The sequence below is a fragment of the Daktulosphaira vitifoliae genome, unplaced genomic scaffold (assembly GCF_025091365.1).
Source record: "Daktulosphaira vitifoliae isolate Bord-2020 unplaced genomic scaffold, ASM2509136v1 Scaffold_1, whole genome shotgun sequence".
Classification (NCBI taxonomy): Eukaryota; Metazoa; Arthropoda; class Insecta; order Hemiptera; family Phylloxeridae; genus Daktulosphaira; species Daktulosphaira vitifoliae.
The window spans coordinates 46,399,936-46,412,170 of record NW_026099572.1 but is presented as its reverse complement, the minus strand read 5'-3'; the positions used below and the strand labels follow the sequence as shown (position 1 = coordinate 46,412,170).

Genomic DNA, 12,235 nt, shown 5'->3' with positions numbered 1-12,235 from the left:
TATTTAATAATTTTTATTATTATTCGGCCATACATACGCTATATTATGTCTTTAGTCTGACTAAGAACCAACCCTTAGATTTTCTTTTGGTACAATATAAGCATTTATACATTCAATAGTAAAATCCACATCACCACCATTTTTTTCCTTATCCTCCATTATTAATCCCTATAAACCTACCTATCATCTTATAATATTTTATTATACCTACCATTTATTATATTTTATTATTTTACATTCCAACAAAATTCTAATAAACTACTTTTTTTTTAATATTTTTTTTTCTTTTTGGTTTATTACAAAATAAGATTTTATATTTATTATATAATACATTTAATTTTTATAATTATATCTTGTGAAATTCATTCTACATTCAAACATACGGTCCACTCATCTTATTCTTTATCCTCGACATAGCTAAAAACTTAAGACAAAACACCGGGCGCTACGTTCATTCACATGTTATGATAGTAGTTACTATCAATATCATGGTTGTAACGGGTAACGGGAAATTAAGGTTCGATTCCGGGGAGGGAGTTTGAGAAACGGCTACTACATCCAATGAAAGCAGCAGGCGCGTAAATTACCCACTCCCGGAACATGGAGGTAGTGACGAAAAATGACGATATTGGAATCATCCTTTGTAATCTGAATAAATACACTCTATATCTCCTAATGAGAATAAAGCTTGTTAATATATATTTTTAATAGTAATTAGAATATACAGAGTGATTTTTTTATCATAACCCACTCAATTACTTGCAGCATAATAATATGATTATTTAGACTTCTAACATTTTGATAATAGCCTGATAAATTAAACTTATGATTAATTTTATTTACATTACTTTTATTCTTCCTAGACTCGTTTGCGTTCAATAGTTTTTTTTGGCTGGAGTGGGAACACCATTAACAAACTTAATGAACCAGCCGTTCTCCGCACTATGTTTTTTTTCATCGATTTGGCGTTTGGCGTCCTCGTATTGGATACGCTGTTGATTTGTTTGATCGGTTCCGATGAAAATATGTTTTAGTGTATCAATCATGCGTAGTTTCCGCTTCGCTTTTAGAATGGATAACACTTCAGCTTTACTTGCAAGATTAACTAGTATAGGACGTGGTTTTTCATATTTCTTTCCTATACGAGTGGCATGTATTATCTGAGTAGACAAAGATAATGAATTAAAAATTTTTTTAACTGTAATTGGTGGATTCTCGTCAATATCATTATCCTCATTAACACAAAAAATCAAAATATTCTTTGACTTTTCCACTTTGACAATTAAGTTAACTACAGAATTTATATTCGTTACTTTAGTAGATGGGTCAAGAGAATCAACATGTTTACGTAACGTATCAAGCACGTTTTTAAGAATTCTGTTTTCTTCCCTCAAGTTAGCAATATCGGTTGTAAGGTTTTCAAGTTTGTTGAATTACTATTTATTATAGTAATTCAAAAAATTGTTATGCAGCAAACATTTAACGAATTTTTAAAAATTGAAATGTAACAAACACAAAATTATAAATCAATTCTTAAAAGAAGAAAATGTATCTAATAACGCCCCCCCGGAATAAATTCTGGATCCGCCCCTGCGTCACCTCACCACTTTCATCAGCCGCCTTATTAGATCGCGAGCCAGTCTGATTAGAATACCTCCGCTATCTAAGATGCAAAGTCTATCTACTGTTATGATATACATCGTATATCATTATTGTTACAATGTAAAACTTCAGAATTTAATTAATAAATTATATAACATGACACATATACCAATATAACATTAAGCTATATATATATAATTTTTAAATGTTTAAAAATATATCAATGTAATTTTGTATAAATAACATAATTATATAGGGTGATTTTTTTATCATGACCCACTAAATTACTTGTAAAATATATATAATTTAAAAATTTTTTTTTTGGTTTTCTTTAGTTACACATTATTCTTGAATTATTAACTATTTAAAACTTTTTATGATCATCCCTTATGCCTGGTAAAGGTGTCAACTTTGTTTTTTTAAATGGGAACACATATTTTGAATTTAATAAAATGTTTGAGTTTTTAATTTAATTGTAAATGGCATTCGAATTTTTAGTATAACTTTATTTGTTTATTAGATATAAACACTTAAAGTTTCAAATTTTTGAGTTCATATACATGTATAATACACAAGGGATTATAAATACAGATAACTAATTAGAATTTTATGAATAAATAAAATTTAATAAAATGAATAAAGTTATATAAAAATTCAAATGCCATTTACTATTCAAAATATGAGTTCCCATTTAAAAAAACAAAGTTGACACCCTTACCAGGCATAAAGGATGATCATAAAAAGTTTTAAATAGTTAATAATTCAAGAATAATGTGTAACTAAAGAAAACCAAAAAAAAAATGTTTAAATTATATATATTTTGCAAGTAACTGAGTGGGTTATGATAAAAAAATCACCCTGTATAAAAGAAACAGAAAAGAGTAAAATGTTAGACATGAGGTAATAAATAATGTGTAAGATTTTATAGAACAAACGGCGGTAGAACATTATGAAATATAGATCATTATTAATGAAAATTTAATAAATAAGACGTAATAAATTATAATTAATAAAAAAATAATGGTGGCATCGGTGATCTCTTCTTGCCTTTGAAATAACGATAAAATTTAATATAAAAAGCCCAAAATAAAGAGCATTCTGGCTCAGATGCGTTAGATATTCACAGAAGCACTCAGAACGTTGAATTACGCTCAATCAGTCCACACTTTATAACGAAATATGTGAGAAGAGATCCGCTGTCTCTACATTATATTTATATGAGAATACAACAATATATATATAACAAAGTGACATAAAAAATTATCAAGGTAGGTAACTAATAATTTCACCAAAAATATATAAGATTTAGAATTAAATTTTATACAGGAAAATCTAGTGAAGATCAATAATAAGAAATATACCTAATAAATTTAATAAATCGATAATTTTTGTACGGAGCTATTTGGCAGAGTTACATCTTTGATACGTGTCAATTTCAGGATTTAAGTTGGAGGTTCATATGTATAGCCACCATACCACTCTGGTTAGACACACGAGGTGACTCTATCTTATCTATCATCGGTAACCGTCAAAACTCGTGGCATTATTGACAATTAATTATAATGAATCCCATATTAATAAAATAAAGATCACTTCATTTTCTATCATCTTCTATCTTTCTTGCAGACCCTCGTACTCATACCCCGAGTAATAATATTTATTTAATTCTTTCTTTTTGAGTTACTACACTACTAAAGCGCTGTTGACTACTGAGTTGTAGATAAAACCTGTATTCAGTGTTGGATAGTTACTTGAATTAAAATTTAACAGTAAAGAAACTACTAATAAAGTAATTTTAGTTTAATTTAGTTATTTAAATAAAAAGTAATTTTTTTGATCATAATTAGCATAAAATGAATAAAAAATGACCGCAATAAGTTTAAAATAATTAAAGATAAATTACGTCGATACAATTTTTCGGCGTCCACGAGAAATCCTATCAACTTGTCACTACATTTTTCGATCTACCTGATTGTTTCAAAGAATTTCGTGTTATGAGGGTTCTTGATAAGCTTGTCGAATGAAATGATTTTCACAATTTGTAATCGTAATCACGAAAAGTTAACAAGGAATTTACTAACTAAGAAATTATGACAAAATGATGAAATATGTTTACCGTATTTATAGGTAAATATTATTTGGTTACTTCTTAGCAACAATCTTGTTAAAATCATACATTCTATTTTATTTAGTATACTTTATTATTTTACTTTTAGCCAACATACTATTTATACTTCAAGCCAGCATATTTAAAATAATTTTATTTTTATCCAGATTAAAATTTTGCATCATTAAAAAATTAAAATTTAACAGCTTCACATAATTTTTCAGGGTAAATTTTTATACAGTTCACATAACATTTATAACAATTTTAGGAGTGAGATGTATAAATGTAAATTCACTTTTAAAGAGTTGTTTTTCTATTTTATTTTATTTTACTAGATGTTTTACGTATTAACAATTTTAGTTAAATGAAATACTGAATTTTATCACGAAATTGAACTATTTATAAATCCTATGTAGATAGCAAAGATTAGTATCTTAAAGACGCCTTATATTAACAACACATACGGTAATATTGTACCACAGATAAATTTATCGTATCTGTGATTGTATTATATGGCAACTCAATGTATGGATGAGTTATCATGACAATCGCATTAAATACTGTGATAAAAACTTAAATTGATATAAATAAAAAATTTTAATGCGCCATTTTTGGATACAAGGATTAATATTAATATTAAAATACATTTTTTGTACTAAATGGGTGTTTTTTTGATATCCTAAGTTATTAATGTCTTTATAAAAGTCAGTATTTAGAATAATTACAATGAAGACATCTAGTACCATTATAGTTCGTCATATTCCTACTGAAATAGATGACGAACATAAAATAGATTTTTTGAAACATTTTGGCGCACAACATGTCAAATTATTAACATCCAAAGCAAATAAGAGATGTATTGCATATGCCAGGTATTTTCTTTTGTAATGTTTATTAATTCTTTTTATTAAAGTTGTATTGAATTTTATCTCAACTAAAGAATTAGATTCTTTTATTGTAGAAAATATATTGTTTAATATAATATTATAATAATAATATTCATTTATAATTATTATAGGTTCGAGTCAGAAGAAATAGCAGAAGCTGTAGTTCAACAGTTACATCAGAAAGAACTTTTAGGTCGTAGATTAACTGTAGAATTGTCTCCTACTGATTTAGATGTAAATCTTATGGTATGCCCTAAACCATTACCTAAAATTGATAATAATGGAGATGAATTTAAAAAATTACAAGAAGCTTACTTAAAAAAATTAAATAGTTGGTCTTCAGGAATTAATATGGATTTGCCTCCTCCCCATCATCTCCGTTACAGCTACCCTGACCCAAATCCTCATATATTGGCTAATATAGCTTACACTCTGTCTATTAATAAAAAATTTTACTATCAAGTTCTTCATTTGATGAATCGTATGAATTTGCCTACGCCTTTTGATCCTGTTGAAGAAGTACGACCTCATATTTTTCAAAAAGTTGAAACTATTGATAATTATACTACTATGTATGAAACTGACCCTGAACTATCAGAATCTGAAATGGAAAGTGAAGATGAAGAAAGTAAAAATAAAGTTGGTAATCAACCTATTCAGTTAAAAAGACCTAAATCAAAATTTTTCAAACCAAAACGTTTAAAAGTAGTCAGTGGAATAATCCCTAAGAAGCCAAAATTGGAGGTTTCTCATGTTTTTGATAAAGTTGATTATGAAAAACAAAAAAAAATTGAAGTTAAAGTCTCTGCAGAGTTAAAACCTATAGAAGGGCCACCAGCTGACACTGAAGGATTTGGTATTATTTATTCATTAAAAAATAAAACTAAAGAAGAAGAAATTAAAGAAAATTTGTCTGATGATGACATTTCTGGAGGTTGTATTAGCAAAGAAGAATTAGCCAACAATAGATTATCAAGTAAAGATATAAAAATTTTACCTGTGTTTAAGAATTATCATCCTGGAGCCCCGTCATGTAGATTATATGTGAAGAATCTTGCTAAAACAGTTACTACAGATGATTTAAAATTCATTTATAAGAGATTTATTAGTTTAAAAGAACTTCAACCTGGAACAATGTAAGTTTTATTGAATTCTAATAATATTGTTCTTTAGCTTACATTTTTTGATAGGTTTGATGTACGTTTAATGCAAGAAGGGCGTATGAAAGGACAAGCTTTTATAACTATGCCATGTGTTCAAAATGCCAGTCAAGCATTGGAAGAGACAAATGGTTATATTTTAAAAGATAAACCAATGGTAGTACAGTTTGCTAGATCAGCAACAGTAAAATGATTTAATTTTATTGTGATAATGTAAAAAAAAATTTATACAGTATTATACATTTTTTTGTCAAAGTATAAATTATAACCATGAATTTAGTTTCTTCTTCTTCTGACTCTAGAAATTCTCCATGAATTTGGTTCTTCATATTTGTTATAAAGAGGTTCAAGTCTTTGATTTTTCTTAAATTTACTTAATTTAGTAGGATCAGAAAACTTAAAGAAAGCTGGTGCAAATTCAACCAACCATCTCGGATCAATTGTTGTTACTTCACGCATATATTCTTTAGTTGTTTGAACCAATTCGTGATACATAACCCTGAAAAATTAATTTAGAATTAAAATTTTTAATTATATTTAATGACATTGCTTGGTTAAACAACTAAACTGTAAAAATGACTGTGTCTGTCAATTTTATAAATAAATAAATCAATAATTGAAGAGTGAATGTGTCAAATGTTTTATGTGCCAAAAAAGTGAAAAATTGTTTTATTTCTGATTTATGTTCTATGTGCCAAAGGCCACCATCTTGTATGTGTTTCAAATGGCAATTAAATTTTTTACTTGTACTTAATTGCATTCATAGATGGTGTTCGATATGTAAGACATGTCCATGTTACCATTGTTTTTTGTGTTTTCTGAACAAATATGTTTTTGGCACATAGAACGTTTGACAGATTCACTCTTCAATTATATTAATAAGTTGTACCATTCAGGTTGTCGATTAAATAGAGCACTGCTAGGATGTATATAAACAGTTTGTCCATCTACTAGAGTACGATACCCTTCTTGAGGATCTTTTTTTGAAGCATTTCGGAAGAATCCAGAACATATGGCTTTTTGTACACGGGCTGTATTTTTTCCAGCCGATACAACATCTAATTTGTGTCTAAAGAAAAGATGCAAATTAAAAAAGAATAATAAGTTGAGGCTAGTATTTGGTAGTTATCATGATTGGCATATCAGTTACTTATAAATTTTGAAAAATATAACTTAAAATTCCTTAATCACTTCAAGATCTAATTAAAAAGTTAAAAATTACCTATCCATTATACCAAGCAGTTGTTTACGAACATCTTGAGCTCGTTTAAGAGTACGGATTTGAACAAAATTTTCATAACACCATGCATTACTAAATTTGTTATTTTTCCATGAATTGTACACAGCTAGCAATGTCAGATGATCTCCTTCAATTTGATTAAATTTTGCTTTTTTTTGATCAGCTAATGCTTGTTTGTCTTTAGGTCTATAGAAAACATTTTGTACAGAAAGCATAGATACTATAGTTAATATTTCTTCTGAACACTGTAGGTGAACTGACATAATTAACATTTTTGATAAGTTTGGTTCTAATGGAAATTCTGCCATCTAAAATTACAATAAGATAAATATGACAAAAAGAACTTCTTTAATCTAATACATACACGTCGTCCAAGTCTAGTAAGTAAACCTTCATCATCTAAAGCACTTAAAGAATGTAATGATTCTAAAGCCATTATTAAACTTTCTACTGGTGGAGCATCCATAAAATCAAAATGAAGTAAATCATTGATTCCCATGGTTTTTAATTGTAAGACCTTGTTAAAAAATAAAAGATGATATCTTAGATATTTATATAGAATAATTTAGATGAAGTGAAGTTTTATAAATCCATACCGTAGTAGCTAGATTGGTTCGTTGGATTTCTGGTACAGGAGTTGGTAACATTTCATCTCTGTAAGCTCTTTCAGTATATAATCTATAACATTTACCAGGACCTGTTCGACCAGCACGCCCAGCTCTTTGTTTTGCTTGAGCCTAAAATAATTTTGAAAAAGTTAGTTTTTTTCCGTACAATACTAATAAATAAATAAATTTAATGAGTAAATAAAAATTATTTAATTTCATATACCTGTGAAATAGGTGTAACAACCAATGAATCCATTCCAGTTTTAGAATTATATACTTTTTGTTTAACAAATCCTGGATCAACTACATAATAAATACCATCAATAGTCAGAGAGGTTTCAGCAATATTAGTAGCTATTACCACCTTAAATTAAATTAAAATATAATTATTGAAAATTTGTATTGAGTTAACAAAAAATACATATTAAAAATTATGGAGTTATTTACTATTTTTCTTTTAATAAAATTGTTGCCTTTGGATGTATAAAGAATAAAATTTAAATTCTGCTTTGATAATTACTAGTTTATCTAAGGAAGACTAGATGGCTTAGCAATACCCACAACACTTAAAAAAATATATTTATTTATGTACGAAAGTAATTTTAGGTAGAGAAAAAAAATGATCTCCCCCAATAATTTTATTCTAGTTGCGCTGATTATGAAAATATACAGTGCAGTATTAAAAAAGCAATGAAGGCAAAGATAGCAGCCATGCTAATACTAAAGAGACATTTACTTTTCTAGAACCTGGAGGTGCAGCTTCAAAAATTCTTGTTTGCATTTCACTAGGTAATGCAGAATATACAGGTAAAATAATTAATTCTGGAATATCAGGTCCTAGTGATTTCATTCTTTCATATAAAATTTCACAAGCTGTGTCAATTTCTTCTTGACCAGTCAAGAAAAGAAGTATATCTCCAGGTGGTTCACGTAAATGTATTTGCATTACAGTTATAAGAGATGCATCCAAATAATCAGTTTCTGGTTCTTTAGTGTAAAGTACTTCAACAGGAAATGTACGCCCAGGAATTGTGAATATAGGAGCTTCAAAGAAATATTGAGAAAATTTAACTGCATCTAGAGTGGCAGAAGTCACAATAAGTTTCAATTCTTTTCTTTTCGTAACTGCTTGTTTTAATAAGCCAAACAACACATCAGTATGAATGGTTCTTTCATGAGCTTCATCCAACATGACAACTGAATAATTTTTTAAGTCAAAATCTACTAAACACTCTCGCAGTAACATACCATCAGTCATGTATCTATAATAGAAGTATATGAATACTAAACACTTTAAATATAAAATGTAAAAATAAAAGTCATACTTTATGGCAGTTTCTGGACTTGTACAATCTTCAAAACGAATTGTATAACCAACTTCTTGACCTAATCTACAACCAAATTCTTCTGCAACTCTTTTTGCTACTGACATGGCTGCTACCCTCCTGGGTTGAGTACATCCAATTTTTCCTCTTGAAGTAAACCCAGCTTCAGCTAAATACTGAGTTATTTGAGTAGTTTTACCAGAACCAGTTTCTCCAATAACAATTAGAATTTGGTTATCAGTTACAGCCTGAAATATTAATAAATAAAAATATTTTTTTATATATTTTGTACTCATAGAAATTTTTTACCTTAATAAGTTCATCTTTTAATTTATAAATAGGTAAACTTTGTCGTTGTTCTAAAAGACTTAAATTTGTTTTCATACCAAATGAACTTTTTTTACCACCAATAACATGTTTTTTCCATTCTGGGACATCTTGGGCAGTCAACCCAATACCTCTCATGTTAGATGCAAGATGTCGACCTTCATCTAAAAAATTAATAGAGTTATAAAAATATAAAATTATAGCATAGTGGGGACATGACATAGTTGGGATAAGTATAAATGATATCTGACATTGATTAAAATCATTATTAAAAAAAACGATTTGATGCAAATCTGTAGCGTTTAATTTTAAAAAGAAATTGTTGTATTATTTCAAAAGCAACATGAACTCTTATTTCCTTAATTATATCCTGATCAAAAGTTCCATGATTTATAAAGTATAAGACATGAATTAATACATACTATAAAAATGAAATTTAGTATGAAATTGATATTCCAATCATTTAATTATGTAATTCTGATGGAAAAATCATAAAAAATTATAAATTAGCTGCATAATTTGTTACCACAATGAAAACGTGTATTAAAACTGTAAGTAAGTCAGGGTAAGTCAATGATTTTTTCTATCTATGGTGTTTTTCAGTTGACAATAAATTAATGACACATGCTTATAATCTTACTTTATCAATAAAATAAAACATAGACAAATTGTCTGAACAAATTTTCTTTTAAACTTATAGTATGCAACACAAGCTTTAATTTAAAATATGTTTAAATAACGTAGTATTTCCAACACATTTTGAAAAGTTAAGTTAAAAAGTTGCTATTTTGAATCCTGTTCATGGACAGCAAGAGGGTCAGTTTTTCAAAAAATATGTATACCTAGTTAAAGGAAAACACCTATGATAATTATAAAAATTATTTTGATTCATCTATTTAAAAAAAACATTTAAAAAGTGTCGAAATTTACCAAATTCAAAAATTGTAATTTTTTTGCTAATTTTCTCCATTTACGAAGAACAAGATAAATTAAAAAAAAAAATTTAAAGCTATTTCTTCAGGTAGTTGCAATTTGTGATTTTTTGACAAATTATTGATAAAAATCGGTCCAGTGAGAGCCAAGAAAAAGTGGTAACAGACAAAAAAACACAATATTAAACATAAAACCTTCTTAGCTTAGTATCAATACTAAAAAGGACTTACTATCTGGAAGAGGATCAATCCAGTTTTTAGTTACATTCTTAGGTACTGAATCTATTTCCTGTTCTCGTTGAAGCATTTTCTGTTCACGTCGTTCTTTAGATAATGCACTTTGCATCATAGCTGCTTGTGCAAGGGAACCATCAGGATTTTTAACAATACGAACCTGGTTAAAAAAAAAAACTGTACAACAAGATTGTGAAGTTTTGGAGCATTGAAACAATAAATAAGTATTTATTGTTCATAAATAAAAAAATTTCTGAATCAACTTATACAAGGACATTAGTATAGGATGATTAGTAACTTATGTTTATAAAATATTTTTTAAATTATATACTATAACATACTTATATTTTATCTTTACAAGTTATAAGTATTACATATTAAAAAAAATTGTTTAACTCAAATGCTAATTCTTCTTCTTTAAAATTATGTCAAATCAAATTTTTTAAGTGATACTTTAAATGTATGTTTATAAATTAAAATGATTTTAAGAAAAATATAGACTAATCAATATTAATTAAGGATTATTATTTTAGAACATATTAACATTTATAAATCTTATTAAATCACAAAAATATTTATTTAGGTAAAATGAATGAGACTTGAGCTTTATTTTAGACTAGTTTTAAAAAAAAATTTCAAAGAGTAATGATAAGTAATGATGTAATAATGTTAAAAAAAAAAGAGAGAGAAAATTATGTACATAAAGGCTATACCTTTATGTACATAATAATATAAATAAAATAAAAAAAAATTTCAAAATTGTCTTTTTTTGTTGTTGTAATTTGAAGAAATTGATTTAAAGTTTAAAATAAAAACGATTTTAAATCAAAATATAAACTTTAAATAAGGTTAATTAGTCATATACAAAAATTAAAATTAAAAAAAAAAAAAAAACTATTTAGTTTTTTCTGTATTTTTTTTTATGTATATATATATAAATATATACATATATTATTTTTTTTGTGAAATTTAAGTCAATATATATTTGATAAACATACGGGGCTAAGATCATGAAGATTACGTCCATGTCCTTGTAAAAATGGAGGCTCATCTTCAACAATTTCAATTTCAATATCTTGTTCTTCTTCTGTATTATCTTTAGGAAGAATACCAGTTTCTTCGTCAAAATCTGGAAGTTCACTTTTATCGATGCAGTTTGCAGATAACATCTAAAATTTTTTATAAAAATTACAAGTAATTTAACAAACATTATAATCTTCCAATTAACTTTTAATAATTTAACATTTGTAATGTAATTATTGAAATTTAAAACTTAAAATAAACTTGGGGCTTGGTGGACATACTAAATGTTGACAAAAGTATAATGTTAAGCCACACCTGCAGCCGCAGTGTAAGGAAGGGTAACTATATGTGCATTTTACGATGGCAAAAAGCACCATGTCCACAGTACAGAAGTTAACGGAAAACTACTGCACTAATCTTTTCCCTAGTAATACCAGTTCACCTTAAAGTATAAGGTACCCAACACCCAAAAAATGAGTCAGAATTAAAAAAAAAAAAATTATTTTTAATTTTTTGTAAAGATATATGAATAATAAGTGTTAACAAAAGGTTTAAATTTTATTTTTCTATTTAATAAATCAAAACACCGCAAAGGATTTTAAAGGACCATGGGAATGACAACCCTACAAACTTTAATCATGTAGTCGTAGTGGAAACACGCATCATAGATCATAAATCTAGTCGTTATCAATTTTTGGGATGGGCAGGCATGGACTATACAGGGTGATTTTTTTATCATAACCCACTCAATTACATGCAGAATAATAATAATTTAAAATTTTTTTTTTTG

The 12,235-nt window shown here is 27.2% G+C and overlaps 2 protein-coding genes across 2 annotated transcripts in view; one reads left to right on the top strand and one right to left on the bottom strand.

Annotated features, from left to right (window-relative positions):
• The first annotated feature begins 4,319 nt into the window (after positions 1-4,319).
• On the top strand, positions 4,320-6,031 carry LOC126904296 (RNA-binding region-containing protein 3-like). Its single transcript, XM_050683216.1, has 3 exons — positions 4,320-4,581; positions 4,728-5,732; positions 5,787-6,031. The coding sequence occupies exons 1-3, from the start codon at positions 4,436-4,438 to the stop codon at positions 5,947-5,949; spliced, it is 1,314 nt and encodes a 437-aa protein (XP_050539173.1). The 5' UTR covers positions 4,320-4,435; the 3' UTR covers positions 5,950-6,031.
• Positions 5,915-12,235, bottom strand: part of LOC126904257 (ATP-dependent RNA helicase DHX8) — a 9,876-nt gene continuing 3,555 nt past the window's right edge. The window contains exons 8-18 of the mRNA XM_050683140.1: positions 11,421-11,591; positions 10,420-10,582; positions 9,239-9,420; positions 8,930-9,177; positions 8,341-8,866; positions 7,828-7,968; positions 7,593-7,733; positions 7,361-7,513; positions 6,979-7,304; positions 6,646-6,825; positions 5,915-6,255 (exon numbers count right to left, since the gene is read on the bottom strand). Of these exons, the coding sequence (XP_050539097.1) occupies positions 6,033-6,255; positions 6,646-6,825; positions 6,979-7,304; positions 7,361-7,513; positions 7,593-7,733; positions 7,828-7,968; positions 8,341-8,866; positions 8,930-9,177; positions 9,239-9,420; positions 10,420-10,582; positions 11,421-11,591 (2,454 nt within the window). The 3' untranslated portion in view covers positions 5,915-6,032. The remainder of the gene's footprint in view (positions 6,256-6,645; positions 6,826-6,978; positions 7,305-7,360; positions 7,514-7,592; positions 7,734-7,827; positions 7,969-8,340; positions 8,867-8,929; positions 9,178-9,238; positions 9,421-10,419; positions 10,583-11,420; positions 11,592-12,235) is intronic.

Excerpts from the sequence above, each read along its gene's own strand:
- LOC126904296 (XM_050683216.1), top strand. The coding sequence starts at position 4,436 with ATGAAGACATCTAGTACCATTATAGTTCGTCATATTCCTACTGAAATA. Across the intron at positions 4,582-4,727 it reads AGATGTATTGCATATGCCAG|GTTCGAGTCAGAAGAAATAG; the intron begins GTATTTTCTTTT and ends TAATTATTATAG. Across the intron at positions 5,733-5,786 it reads GAACTTCAACCTGGAACAAT|GTTTGATGTACGTTTAATGC; the intron begins GTAAGTTTTATT and ends ATTTTTTGATAG.